At 47.1% G+C, this 15,313-nt stretch overlaps 1 protein-coding gene across 39 annotated transcripts in view; it reads right to left on the reverse strand.

Moving 5' to 3' along the window:
• Window positions 1-15,313, reverse strand: part of PLEKHA7 (pleckstrin homology domain containing A7) — a 198,920-nt gene that overhangs the window by 65,923 nt on the left and 117,684 nt on the right. For 37 of the 39 annotated variants that reach the window (XM_070491238.1, XM_070491246.1, XM_070491243.1 and 34 more), the window contains 3 exons: window positions 3,207-3,318; window positions 2,317-2,421; window positions 467-539 (listed from right to left, as the gene is read on the reverse strand). In XM_070491238.1, the coding sequence (XP_070347339.1) occupies window positions 467-539; window positions 2,317-2,421; window positions 3,207-3,318 (290 nt within the window). Of the gene's footprint in view, window positions 1-466; window positions 540-2,316; window positions 2,422-3,206; window positions 3,319-4,110; window positions 4,642-9,917; window positions 10,155-15,313 lie in introns of those variants that run through there. The other 2 variants (XM_070491266.1, XM_070491261.1) reach the window with 2 other exon arrangements.

Raw genomic sequence — 15,313 nt, forward strand, 5'->3', positions numbered from 1 at the left:
CTTAAAAGTAAGCTATCTCTTCCTTGGTATCTCGAGCCTTACCTCCTTCTCACGATTGTGCAGCTCCTAACTCTGTACTGGGCCCCATAAATGTCCACGTGGCCAAGTCAATTCACCAGTTGCCCATCCAATATCACAGGGCATAAATCCAGATACTAGGTTACAAAATACATTGATTTACCTATACTTCCCTCCTCTCCGGATTGTGTCAAAGGTGTGCCTATGTCCCAAGTGGGGCAGAAGCTATTTTAGTTATTTTAACTCAACAAATGGCACTTTCAATGTCAGGACTGGTAAAAATAATCAACCATGCACATGTGTAAAAGTGAACACTTTGGCAGGTCAATAGGTTATTAATTAGCTCATGCCATTGGTCCAATCACTGGATTTGAGAAGACCATCATTTGCATTACTTTACCACCCCCTCCAGCATAAACAGCCCTTAGTGGCCCGAGCCTTGGCTCACCTTTGTAGTAAAACAAGCAATAATCAGCAAGCACAAACCACCTCCTCTTCCACAGCCTCATCCCAGAACTGTCCTGCAAAGCAAAGAAAACAAATTAGGGCAATATCTGAGCACACTGTCCCCACTCCCCAATCATTACAACCTGATTGTGGAACCAACACTTGCCCATATTCACTTTCTTTCAGTAAATTAGTGAATTTTTATTGCACAACCATTCTTTGAATAGGACACTAAAATTTAGTTTCAATGATGGTTTAGCCCCAGGAAGTTTCTTCTCTTTCCTGAAAACACATGAATATATTATAAGCATCCTTCTTTTAGAGAGGAAGACGTGAACTCAAAAGTACAATTCTTCCATTAAGAAAGAAATCAGCTTTTAACAAAAAGGAAATTATTGGTTGATTGATTTAGGTGCTATATTTTAAAATACCTTCACTTAATGTTGAGTAGAAAGTTGATTTTCATACTTTGGAACAAAGAGTTTAAGTTAGCTAATTAATCAATGAGGCAAAATTCTCATTTGGCTAAGTTCAGTTCTCTACATTGAGGGACTGATTTTGCTGTGTGTTTTCCTTCCATTCAATGTAAAGACACTTGGATTTTCTTCCTATCAAACTGTCTCTAAAGAATCTGTCTTTACTCATCTAAAATGTAAATCATTATACTTGTTAAAAACATTTTAGGTGATTGCGAAATTTTTTAAAAATCTGTGAGAAATGTGTCTGCTTCTCCTGCAAACTATGAGTATCCTCAAGGGCAGGAACCACATGTTATCCATCTCTTGATACTCACTGTGAGAGCACTAAGAACATGGCAGGCAGTTGGTGGGTGGGTGGGTGGGTGGATGGATGGTATAGAAAGCAAAGAGAGAGGAAAGAGACAAAAGGGACATGGTCTCTGGCCCTGAAGCTCACAGTCTATCCATGGCCATAGGACCAGAGGCAAAACAACTGGTGATGGGATAGAGATGAAGGATGGCCTCGGGGGAGACAGAGCTGACAGGGCTTCCTGCCTGAATGGATGTGGGAAGAGGAGAACGGGTGATGTTTTCATTTTTTTTAAGATTGGCACCTGAATTAACAACTGTTGCCAATCTTTTTTTTTTTCTTTCTGCCTTTTCTCCCCAAATCCCCCTAGAACATAGTTGTATATTTTAGTGTGGGTCCTTATGGCATGTGGGATGTCGCCTCAGCGTGGCCTGACGAGCGACGCCATGTCCGTGCCCAGGATCTGAACTGGCAAAACCCTGGGCCACCGCAGCAGAGTGCGCGAAATTAACCACTTGGCCACAGGGCCGGCCCCAGGTGATGGCTTCTAATATGAGTGCCTGGGAGAACGGTGGTATCCTCACCAAGATCCAGTAAAAGCAGGCTAGGGGAAAAGCGAGGTAAAGGGTGAGGAGATGATGAGCTGAGTTTGGCTGATATGGAATCTGAGGTGCCAAGGAGAAAGACATGTCTGCTAGACTAGGGAGAGGAAAAGATGGAGTTTTTCAGCCAAATGATAACAAAGGCTCTTTAACATCAGAAGGCCATGCTGACAGAGGATTGTCAGTAAGGCTGGATTCATGCTGACCTGCCCACACTAGGGACCTGAGTCTCTGGGCAGCCAGTAGCATCAGGGTCCAAAGTGGTCAAATGGGTTTAGGGAAGGAAGCTGTAGCCATTGAGCAGACGGGCCACTCATAACAATGAACAGCAAATCACTCGGCATGGCGGGTGGCGTCTACCTACCTAGGACAAACTCAGGAACAGAAAGCTTATTATAAGCCTATTCCCAGCTCCCGGGGGCCAGGGTAAGGAAGGAAATCAGCAAGGGCGATGGCCCCACTCCCTCCTCAGTCTCCTCACCTGCTTGTGCAGCCAGCCCCTTACCACCACCGGCACATTTGGGTTCCTCCGAATGGACTGGTCCCTCTTCCCAAAGCTGTGGACTTTATTGCTGGACTTTATGATCTACGAAAAAGCAGACTTGAACTCTAGCAGCAGGGGTGATGTAGGGAGGCACAACAAAGCACTTGTGTGATGGGAGGGCTGAGGCTCCCTGTGTCTCACTCTAAGCGGCAGCACCCTTTGATCAAAAGAACAAGGAGACAGGGAACAGGCATGCACATGGCCACAGCATTCTAATTAAAAGGCAAGTCCAAGACCTAGCAAGCTTCCCGTCTGGGTCACAGAGAAAACAAATTAAAAGAATTTTTCAATCAACTCTCACCAGCAGCTGTTGGCCCTAATATGTCTTATGCCTTTTTGGAGCAAAGTTACTTCTTGGTCACAGATTTTTACCCCTCCTATCTGGGTTCAGTCCTCAGCACTCTTCCGTTCTCTGCAGTCTGGTTCTTTCCCCTGCTCCTCAGTCAGTGCTCCCACATCTTGGGTACAGACACCTCTGGGCCCTTCTCAAGGGCACCCTTCCTTGGGCCCATCTGTCATGAATGTCGCCAGGGGGTCTCTAACACACAGATGAACAGAGGTGTGGCCTTCCCAAGACACATGAGGAAAATGAACAATGCATCCAAGGACCTTGATGTCAGTCCTGGTTCTGTCAGCAATCGCTTGTTTTCTTGAACAAGTGATATAACCCCAACTGGCCTCAATTTCCTGATCTGTCATTTGGGGAGAATACTTCTTACATGTCTCCCTCACAAAACTATGGTGAAAGTCAAATGGGATCCTGGTTACAACGGGGTTTGGCAAAATATAAAAGAGGGGAGGGAAGGAACAAATGGCCAGGAGCTCACCTTGGGGCCAGGCTTGGCCTCCACGGTGGAAGTGGTCCCAGCAGTGGATGTCTCACTGACCATGCTGGACGGTCTTTGGTTTCTCTCTTGCTTCGACATATGTGGATTTGGCCTGTGGAGAGACATGGGGGAGTCCAGTGAATAAGTGCCAGACTGCTGTGGGAAGTGGAATCTGAGATTTATTCCACGTTAGAACTAGTGGGTGGTTAGACAACCCAGGACCAATCTTTGGGAGACCATGTGACTCCAGACCACAGCCAGAGGGCCACGATGTCCAGTCTACTCTTGTACTTCAGGGAATCAAAAGGATGATAGATGGGTACATCTCCACAGCATGACACCCCACAAAGAGATCAAGACAGTCATTCCTGTCTGCTGTCCTAAGGTCCCCACATTTACTCTCTTATTCAGGTGCCAGTGGCAACTGCCCCGCCAGATGGGAACAGTCAACACTCTTCAAAGCAAGAGCAATCCATACTCCTTACACACACGCACACCCACCCCTCCATTTCCCTGGCTCCCAAAAGAAGCTGTTTATAATTAGTAACAAGAAATCACTTGCGCACACATCCACACCCCCAGATACACACAGAGAATCGCTTACATAAATGCCAGTGGGGCTTGCCTCCCAAAATAGACTACTCAACAAAGAGTCCTATTCTAGGAACACTCCATTTGCCCCAAAATAGAGCCTTTGGAGATATTAACCCCTTGTGCCATGCCTGGAGAGCAGGAAGAAATGAAGCCTGCCTGGGTCCCCAATGAGGATCCCCTCAGTGCGTCCCCATCAACATCCTGTGACATCAGGCTTCCCACCAAAAAGCTCCACCTGCCCCAGCAGGGCCAGCACTCTGGGAACATGTCGGTACGGCACTCAGGCAACACTGTAGGGAGCCCTCCTCACCTGCCTCCACAGAGCCCCAGCATTTGCCTGAGGCTTTCAAAGCAGCGGTGGTGGCAAATGCCTCCGCACAAATTCAACGCCTGTCCTTGAACAGCTCGACGCCCGACTCCCAGGCTCTGCCTACTCCAGGACCAGTAAATCTTCCTTGAAGTGTAAGTCCCAGCGTTCTGTAGCTGGGTTTTGTCCACTGCTCTGATGAGCAACAGGATTCAGGCAGCAGCAGTAAACTGAGATGGAGATGGAGGATCCAGGCAAGACACAGCTGAAGAAGCAGCACTCTTGCTATCCGTCCACGAGGCTCACTTTTCCAAAGGTGCTACAAGGAAAAATCCTAATTTCCACCTTGGAGATATGCTACTTCCTTCAAACATCACTGGGGCTCAAAGGATAAATGATTCTTCCTGTGCCCCAAGACAGAGCCGCGACACTGTACCATTAGGGAAGTTCTCCACAGAAGCAGCCGTGACCACCGTGCTCTCCGAGCTGTGCCAGCAGCTGGACCTCTGCAGCGGGCACCAGCTTTGCAAGGGGCTGGGCCCTGCTGGATGCTTGGCAGCTGGAGGTGCAAGCCCCACCAGGCAGAAAGATCGCTGGCTCCTTATCAGCTCAGGCACTCGCTCCAGATTCCCCACCCCCGGCCTCCACCCAGCCAGACTTTTGTTATGGCTCCCCACTCAGAGAATGTCACCACACTCAGCCCGCTCATGTTGGCACAGGCTGTGTGCAGCACAGAGATAATCGGCGACCGGGGGTGGGCAGGGGCTCTGAGAGGCTGCCTTGTCCAGGCCCTGCCTCCTCCAGGCAGAACTATGTCCAAAACGACTTCCTGGAACCTGGTCTTGAGCCTGACTTTTCAGATTTCCAGAGGCTGAGACAAGGAAGAAGAGTTCCTTCACTTCAGTTATGGCAGCTGTAGCTCTAAGCTAAAACCAGGACACAAAGTCCAACAACAACAAAGGCTTGTTTGGCATTTTATCAAGTTTAATTCACTCCCATTTAAGATACTGATAGAAGCTTATTATAGAATATTTGAGAAATAAAAGAAAAAAAGCTGAAAGGAAAGAAAAAAATCACCCATAGTCCTGCTATCCAAAGGAAAATCATTTTTCACACTTGGGATATTTACTTCCATTCTTTTTTATATGCCTGACTTTTGGGAGAGGTGGTGCTTTTTTGTTTTTATATAATTGCGATCATACTGTGTTTATGATTTTGCATCTTGATTTTAAACAACTTATTGTAATATAAACATTTTCTCTATTATTTTAAACTCATCCACGTCATTTTAAATGACTACATCACATTCCAACAACTTGATATGCCACTTCTCCTCTGTGGGACAAAGAAAAGACTATTTGGATTTGTGACTGGCCCAGGAAATCCAGGACGGATGGCCACTTTTGCCATTTCTGCACCTTACAATCTTGAGCTCTAACTTTAACCACCCCCCTGCATTCTGACCCCACGTCCCCTCCCCACACTAGCTTCTGGGATGCTGGCTGGCCAGGGAGCACCTCTGGCCAACAGCACAGGAAGAAAGATGACTGCCTGTAGCCCTGGGTAGGTGAAGAAAGAGGGTACGAGCACCACCTAGGGAGCCAGCTGTGAAGAGATTTCTGCTGGAGGAGGACTGGTTATGGCCCTGACACTGAACACCAGTGAGGGACAGTGGCGGGGGTGGGGAGGAGAGGAGGAGGAAGAAACACAGGAAGACAACTTCATTCTTCATGACTACAGGGACCTCTGCTAAGCCACACCCAGAGAAAGCTGGCTTATCAGGAGATATGATTAAAGTCCAAATTAACCATGTTGTCTCCATAAACAGAAGCATGTCTTCACAGGGCTCCCCACAGGCAAGGACGTCTCCCAACTCAAGAACAGACTCAACCATTACCTGGCAGTCCCTGACTTGGCTCTTTAAAAGAACAAGACGCACACAGCTACCCAGTCACTCAAGTAACAAGATCTGTCTTCGGAGGATGTTTCTCTGAATCTCCTCCATGTAGGTAATAATCTTGTAGGTCCTCCATGGGTAAATGTGACTTTTTGAATAACTAGAAATTATCCAGAATTACAACTAATAAAAAAAAAAATGGTGGTCATGCTTAGGACACCCTTTGGTATTCAAAAATGAGGATATGAAAAAAAAGTGTCAACAACGATTTCCTCACTTGGCTGTAGAGCTGGCTTTGATGGAAACTTCTAGAGGTCGTTTACCATACCATTTTGAGCAATGGGAACATCAGTGGTGCATGTGTGTAGCCTCCGGAAGAGACAACACTGAAGGGATCGTCACTCACTTGGATGTGCACATTCTGGAACATTTGAATCAGTTACATCTTACAGGCATGTCCCCACTTAAGAACTTAGAAGGGCTGACACTGATTTGTCCTCAACTCCTCAGACCGAGGTGCACTCCTGACAGCTTTCACCCAAGAACCTTCCCCCTCCCCCAGGGAGGAGCCTGTGCCTCTGAGCCGAGCAGCTGTGATAGGCAGTTCAGCTCTCAACAGCACACCCTCAGGCACATGAGTCACACAGATCCCGGGAGAGGAGACCAAAAAACCTGCACAGGCGAGAGGAAGGCAGACTCTTGGTGTCATTAAAGAAAATCTATTAACTTGAAAGCCTGTTTGCCAGGTTTCTGTGCTATCTGGATTCCCAAAGTACAGTGGGATGATTTGAACAAAGACTTCTCTTTCCTTGACTTGGGCTACATGAATACTGATCATTTTGCTGGAGGAGTGTGGGCTGAAGTTCAAAACAGTGAGCTAGACTTTTAACTCAATTGCTTCCCATGTGAAATGAACAAAAGAAGTTGAGACCAAACAAAAATCAGTCTAGAGAAGCCCAGTAGGAAAGTGACTTCATTCTACTCTGAACTTCCTCAAGGATGTGTCAGGTGAGCCTAGGCAGGAAGTCACCTTCTCTGTCCCTCAATTTCCCAATTTTTATTTATTTTATTGAAAATTGGCCCCTGAGCTAACCTCTGTTGCCAACCTTTTTTTTTTCTTCTTCTCCCGAAAGCCCCCCAGTACATAGTTGTATATTCTAGTTGAGAGTACCCCTGGTTCTGCTATGTGGGACGCCACCTCAGCATGGCTTGCTGAGTGGTGCCACGTCTGCACCCAGGATCCGAAGTGGCAAAACCCTGGGCCGCCAAAGCAGAGCACGCGAACTTAACCACTCGGCCATGGGGCCAGCCCAATTTCCGCATTTTTAAAAGAAGCTACTTCTGCTTCTGACATATCCAGGATCAAATGCATATGACACTGACAGATGTCGTAAGAAAGGGAGGTTATAAATTCAGAAGCCATTTTGTCTTTGTTGGGTCGGAATTTAGGCAAGTTTGGGTTAATGGGATCGTCAGCTGCCTCTTAGTCAACATCATGAACTGGAGCAGACAGAAGTGGGGTCACAGCAAGACCCTTCCCTACACTATCGTTGTCACAATAGGTATGTCACCAAGCCAAGTATCACTACCCCTTAGGGACAGGTACACAAGGCCTGGCAACCGGAGGGACTGGGCTGTACTTGTCCAGCACCTACTATGTGCCAGGCACTTTACCCACATTATCTCACTCAACCCTGGCAAAGCTAATTTTACCATCTCCATTTTGCAGATGAGGAAATTGAGGCTCAGAGAGATTAACGACTTGCCCAAGACAGAGCCTGGACTCCCAAACCCCGTACTTTGCCAGAGAGACACTGTCCCATGACAAGTCCCAAGGTCTGATACAAGCAGCCCCAAGGCCAACCCCCAAACCAAGAGGATCCTGGGGTGGTGGGAAGACCATGAGCCCAGAATAAGTGAGTCTCAACAGAGCTCTGCAGGTTACTGACTCTTCCGCAAGTCACATGACATCGCCAGGCCTCAGTTTCCATTTTTGCAAAATGGGGTGAAAACTACTCTCATCTCACAAGGTGCTTGTGTGGATTGAAATGACACTTTGAAAAGCATGAAGCATTGCACTAAATGAAAAGCACTGTTTGAGGCCACCAATGGAGACCCCAGAATTTAAATCTCAAATATACCTTATTTTATTTCCAAGAATTTCTCTCCAGAAAGCTCAAGGTACCAAACGATTAACTTCGAAACAATCATTTCCCCAAAACACCTTATCTGGGGCTTCTTTAAAGTGTAGTAACCCTGTGGCTGGGGGACGGGGCTCCCATTCTTTCCCCAGGAGAATGATAATGTCAAGAGTCTTCAAAGCTATGATGGGTGGTTAGAAAGCTATGGGGAATCAGACATCTCTTATTGAGAAGACATCATTACATGACACCTGTATCCCATTAATTCTTGGAAAAATAGGCCCCCAAATTCACACTCTGTCCTTAAGGATTCTACACAGAGAACGCAGCTAAAATTACTGCTGTGAGAGGAGGAGTGCACGAGAACAGGCACACTTACAAACAACCAGCACATTTTTTAAGGCTCTCACACCCACCACCTAAGGGGTTTGGGAAAAAGCAATGCACAATGAAAAGCAGAAATAAAAGAAAGTTCTTGTCCCAAACAGGCAGACACCTCCACACCCCGTCTTCCCAGAGAAAGAGACACACACAGACAGACCGCCAACGCTCACTGTACACTCCCAACACCCTGGGGGAGGCTGTCTGACACAGGTTTTCATTCAGCAACTGTGGCCTCATTACTCAGCTATGGCTCTCTGTGCTCGACTCCTTCACCCTACAGCGCCTCTCTCAAACACAGGCTCCAGTTCCTCACCCCACCCCCTCTCAGGGGCTGGAAACCAGCCCAAACAGCACCCCTCACCTGGCATGAAAGTAACCCACCGAGCCTCGTGGGCTCCCCTCCCCTGCCCTGAAACTCCAGCACTGCCCTTCACTCGGCCTGAGTCCCGCTCTGCTGTAAGACCCTGGGCCCAGTCTCTTCCACTGTGCCCGGGGAGAACCAGATCTTGACCTCCTCCACTGTCCCTCCCACCTCTGCTGTCCTGTTTCAGAGACTGCTGCCATTCTAACCTGAGCCTTTGACAAGTCCTCTGCTAGCCTATCAGCTCCTCCTGGCCTACCCCGCAGCCACTTTTCTCATCAGAAAATAGCCGTTTCTTCCCAGACCAGGGGGAGGGAAAGAAGAGGGCAAGAAGGGAAGGCACAGGAGAAACAAAATCACTGTTGGCAAGCAGCAGCTTCCCTTCCACACACAGCAAAGCCACCACTGCAGCGTGTTCACCAGCACAGACAGAGCCGGGGACAGTGCTGTGTGGCAATGACTACATCCCCAGTGCTCTTCCGAACACCAACATCAAAGCCAAGCCCAAACCCAGGTGTCTGAATGAACTGAGAACACCATCACCACCTCATCCCCTACCTGTGACTGTCACAAACACCGTCTCCTATACCAGGAAGGAAAACTGCACAGCCAAGTTTCTGCATCTGCTTGCCAGGTGTTTCCATTTTTCCTCATTTTTTCTGTTGCCATGGCAACCAAACGCAACAGGCAAAGCTAACCCAAGACTGCCAGTCTGGCTGTATCAGCAGCAGATAGCAACTCAGCAGCCTCACAGCTAAGGGCTCAGCAGACGAGCAACAGTGAGGGACAGGACGGACTCCTTCTCCGAGCTCCGAGTTGTAGCGCACCCCCACCCCATCCTGTGCTCTCAATTCCACAGCGAGATTTTACCAACTTGTAACTGCAGGAGGAATGGAAGACAGCCATCTCCTAGCAGCAGGGGATACCCCACCCCCAGGGCCATCATCAGCATGTGCCTTGCAGTCTTGCCCTGCAACCTGCAAAATGAACCCCCAAAGAGGTCAGAGGTCGGGAAGGTAATTCTTACCTCCACAAGATATCTTTTTAAGTGGTATCCTCCAAACACCACTCACGACATTCCAGGCAATTCCAACTTGTGATTCTTTTCCAAACAATCCATTCGGAAAACCAAGGGCTGCTCAGATCCCAGTGGAAGGAACAAACTAAACTCCTTAGGATGCTGGGAAAGGCAGGCCAGGCAAGGGTCCTCTCCAGGGTAAGAAACTCCAAGGGGATTTTGGGCACCTTGCAGCTGGCTTCTGAGCACAACAGCAGGCTCCTGAACTTCCAGAGCGCACACTCTCTCAACTAGGCCCCACCTCAACATCAAATGGTTGACAGAGCCTGGAGATAAGTGTGCACAGCCTCTGTCAGTCAGCTGCCAGCGTCATGGCTCCGGAATGCTTCTCTCCTCTTCCCGAGAGCTGCAGAGGCGTCTGTCAGCGGCTTCCTGGGCAGCCCAGAAAGAGGAGAAAATGCTCCTGTGCCTGGCACCAACCACCAAAACCTCAGCCTGGAAGTTCCTGTGCCAAGGCTGACCCTTCAGGAGGGCCCCTAGATGTGGTCCTTTAAGCCACAAAGGGCAAGCCACAGCTTCCAATTCAAGGAAATCACGGAGAATCAGGCAGGAGCTTAAGAAGAGGAGCCCAAGTGATCCAATCACTGGAAATGAGGCCCTCTAAAAAGGCTTGAGGATTTTTTCTGGAGAAAAGACTACCACGGAGGCTTGGTGTCTTTCAAGCAAGTGTGAAGTTATTAGATCAAATTCCATTACTGCACATATAATTACAATTACAATCTCTAAGCAGCAATGGTCTGCTTAGTCGGCACATTAACACCTGAGAACAGCCAAGGAAGGAGATTGTCTCCTGAAGACTGTTGAAATGAGAGGCAGTATGTATAGTGGTTAAAGGCACAGCATCTGGGGCCAGACTATCTGGATTCAGATCCTAACTCTGCCACTTACTAGCTGTGTGACTTTGGCAAGACTCTTAAGCTCTCTGTGCTTCAGTATCCATGATAATAATGGTATCTTCTTCATAAGACTGCTGTGGAAATTAAATTAATATAGGTAAAGCACTTAGAAAAGGACCTGGTAATAAATAGTAGGGCTCTAAGTGTTAGCTATAAAAATAATAACATTATTATTAATGGAAAAAGCCAACTCTTATTCTGGGAGGTAGGTCACTTCATTTAATGGTAAAGATGAAATTCTAGATCCCAAAACAAGGGATGCTAGAAAATCTCTTTCCTGGAAAATTATGGACTGAGCTGAAATTTGCCAACCTACAACTTTTACTCATTGATCTGATGCCTGCCTCTGGCAGCCACACAATAAATGTACCCCACTTGCACCTGCCAGCCCTTCTTGAAGACTTACAGCAGACCCTGCTTCATCTTCTCTCCTGCAGACTAAACATGAGAGGTCACAGGACAGGGTTTCCAGGCCCCTCACCACAATGGTCTCTCTCCTCAGGGGAATCTCAATTGCTCAACACCCCTCTTGAAATTTAGTACCCAGATCACAGTGTTTACTTGGCATGTCCCTGGTGCTTCATAAACTTGGAATGAGTGAATGCAGTAGTCCACAAACACCATGGTATACCAGAACCATTCTCCCCCTTTCTCTACACATCACACTTTTATTAATGCGGCCCGAGCTTAAATGAGCTCTTCCAAGAGGGATTTCCACATGCCTGCTGGCTTGGGTATGCAGGGGAGTCCCCTGGGGGACAAGGCTGCAGGATCTGATGATGGATACCCACTCACCTTGGGGGTTCTGACAAAGAACTAGGTACCATAGCAGAAAAGGAGAAATGAGAAAGCAAACACACTAGTCATGCAGCAAAAGAAGTGACAGACTCAAAAGGTCCTGCTTCCCTTAATAAATCTGGATTGTAGGTTATGAAGTGTAGTCATTAGTGCTGACCAACAAATATTTCTGATTCTCTCCCCAGGTGCATGGTAGAAATGCACTTCCCTGACCCCTTGAAGTTAGGAGTGGTCATGTGACTTGCTTTAGCCAATGAGATGTGAGTGAAAGAGCCAGTGAGCAAATCCCCAAGTTCCCTTTCTCTTGCCTTTGGCAATGATGGAAGCACAGAGATGGAGCCTCCCTCAGCAAAGATGACAGAGCAGAACCCCTCAGGTGACCTGTGACAGACACGGAGCAAAAGTGACAAGTAAACTTAACTGCTTTAAGTCACAGGGATTTTGTTTGTTGCTGTTAGCACAGCAGCCCCTAGCCCATCCTGACTGATTCTGTTTTAGTAACACAGAAACTAGAATATTCAGAGCTTGCGTCCTCTGGATCCACCAGATCATAGCTTTCACATTATTTCTCTTCTGCATGCTTCTAATCTGTAAGATAGGAAACCATCTTTTGGTGGGCGTGCACCTGTTACACCAAGCAGCTCAGGTGAGCCCCACCTGCCAACAGTGGGGGAGACGCAATGCTTTAAGGAAGCCACCATGGAGACTGTTTCCCCACATACACACAGGAGAAGGAACCCAAGATCACTGGACTAAAATCCATCTAAGACTGTCACTGCGGCAGGGTGTGTGGAGGAGACTTACGGATGCCAGAAGAACTGGGAGTAACTTAGGAGGGATGGGAATAGCAAGTTGTCTAAATCGGTGGGTCTCAAAGTTTACCTGAATCGGAATCACCTGTAGGTGGACTAGGGGCTCCTACCTCCAGAGTCTCTGATTCAGCAGGGCTGGGGGGCGGTGTGCATTTCTAACAAGTTCTCAGATGATGCTAGTTCAGACACCACACTTTGAGAACCACTGCTCTAGAAGAATTCACTCCAGGAAACCAGGGTGGAGGCTCCGGCAAGAGGAGTTGATGTGGCCTTAACAGACCCTTTTGGAGAAGGAAAAGAGTCGGTTTTCCCTTTTCCACCAAACACATCAGTCTGAGAGCTGATGTGTAAATGGCACAAACGGTCATCTCCGTCTTTTTTCTTCATCACATAACACAACAAAATTAAGCTCCTTTAAGGGAACAAAACAGGCATCTTATTCACTGTCACATTTTTAAAAACTGGTTTCTGTGCGGGGAAATCACGCCTCACTCACCCTCCAGAGCTCCACCAGGAGGCAAATCTGGGTTTCTTTCAGAAGGAAGCAATTTAGATAACTGGCGGCAACCTCCCTCCCCAACCTTATCTCCACACTTCCCTTCGCAGGCCTCCACTACAGCTCAGTCTTCCTGCCCTCTGACCCCACCGAGGCTGGTCACACTTCCCTCAGCTCTGACGGACCCTCACACACACGCACACTTATCTTCATTTATCTAAATCCTCCCCCTTCCTCCAGTTTGGGGCCAGACACTTCAAGAAAGTCTTCCCTCTCTTTCATCCCCATCACAGCCAATCAATCACCAAGTCCTGTCAATTTTACCTCCCGAGCATCTCCAGAGTCCATCCGGGGCTCTTCATTTTTCACTCTAACTTAACTGGTTTAGATCCTCCAGGCTCTACCCTCTTTCCCCTCCAGGTCTTTGCCCGAGTTGTGCAGCTTGACTGGGCAGATCTCAATTTAAACAACAGCCCTTCCCAGGATGGAGAGGCCTTCCACGAGCCCTAAGCCAGGTTAGAACCCTCTTCTATCAACTCCCATTGAACCCTATCTTTCCACCATCATGAACATTTATCACATTTGTGATCTCTTGTTAAGTCATCTATCTTCCCTACTCAACCGTAAGCTCTTCACAGACAGGACCACATTTGTCTTGCTTGCTGCTATAACTGCAGAGTCTGGCACAGCCCCAGACACAGTCTAGGGACTTACTAAGTATTCAATGAATAAGTGCAGGGATCACCACATCAGTTCATAGGAATCCTCCCTTACTTTCAATGCCTAAAGCACATCCTGCCTGCTTCGAGGAATGTCTGCCCATACAGTTGCACCCACCACCTGAGACAAGCAAGCATGTCTTACGACAGTCAGGAAATGGGATCTAGAGGGAAAAAGTGACTCGTGAAAAGAATAAAAATCTTCTTGAAAACTGGACTGAATTGAGATTAATTACAGAGATATGTTCATAGGATAACAGAGGCTACCTTCTCAGAAGTGGTCAGCAGACAAAGTCTTCTGTTAACAAGGAGGAAAATGATGTGTGTACAGGAGTGTTGAGTGATGGAAAGTCTGCATTTCTCTAGAAGCTCTATTAAAGTTGGTAACTTCCAAGCTAAGTGTTCTGATAGATTCTCCGTGCAGAGCTTTAATGACAGGCACTCGTGTCTCCAGGATGCCTAAGGAAGGGGGCTGAACTCAATGACCTCCCAAGTACTTCTGACCTTCAGGAATCTATAAACAAACTCACTCCAAGCTGGAATTCAAAGAATCCACATTCTGGCTCTGTCTTTACACAACAGTTCTTTCTCGATGTAGGAGACAAGACAATCTTTACCTTCTACCCACTCTTTCTAACGGTTTTAATGCTTTCAAAGTCAGACTCCCAACCCCAGAGTCTGGCTGTCATGTCCCATGGGCCACCAGCATCAAAATAATTTAGCAAGCAGCCTCTGACTAGGGAGGGGGTTAGACCTTACTGAAAGAGATCAAGCTTGGATGACATCCATCCAGGCTTTTGTGCCTCTAACTATGCAACTTTGGGCAAATGACTTTGCTTCTTTGAGTCTCAGTGTCTTCATCTCTAAAACAGGGATGGTCTATATCTCAGGATTATTGTATTAAAATGAGATATGCACATAAAATCCCCATGTAAACATGCAAAGAACGTCAGTATTATCATAATTATAGATTTCTGGTTTTAAAAGTTCTGTAGGATAATGACTCTAAGCTGAACGTACTATAGAGATGAAATGTTTGGAATTTGCTTCAAAATAATCCAGGGAGTGAGGGGGAGAGTATAGATGAAATAAAATCAGCCACGTTCTGGAAAGTGTTGAAGATGGGCAGTAAATACATTGGATTTATCACTGTATCTCTACTTTTGTATATGTCTGAAATTTTCCATAATACAAAGTTCAATGGTGTAAGTACCAAGGGAGGGAAATGCTGTAAAAATATAAATACTGATAATTTAAGATCCTATTTGGTCTAGGTGACAGAACAGAAGAAAAATGATTTGAAAAAAAAAAAACTTAAAGCCAACATCTAACAGATTCTCAGGCAGAACTGTTTTCTTCAAACAGCACTGCTCCAGATGAGCAGAAGGAAACAGAGCTACTTGCACATGTTTCTCTGCCTTCATTTTTGGAAGAAGAACACACCCTGCTTGGGTTGTACGCGCATTTGTTAAAGTAGACAGGCCCTGGTTGGCAGAGCCTGCCTCCAAGCGCCCCAGAGGCCCTGCTTAAATGGGACTGGAGAGCAAGGAGAGTTCCCGTGTCAGGAAGGCAAGCAGAAAGGATGCAAAATGTTCAGGGACGATGAGTGTCACCAGTCCTCTCT

Source organism: Equus asinus, chromosome 20, assembly GCF_041296235.1.
Source record: "Equus asinus isolate D_3611 breed Donkey chromosome 20, EquAss-T2T_v2, whole genome shotgun sequence".
NCBI lineage: Eukaryota > Metazoa > Chordata > Mammalia > Perissodactyla > Equidae > Equus > Equus asinus.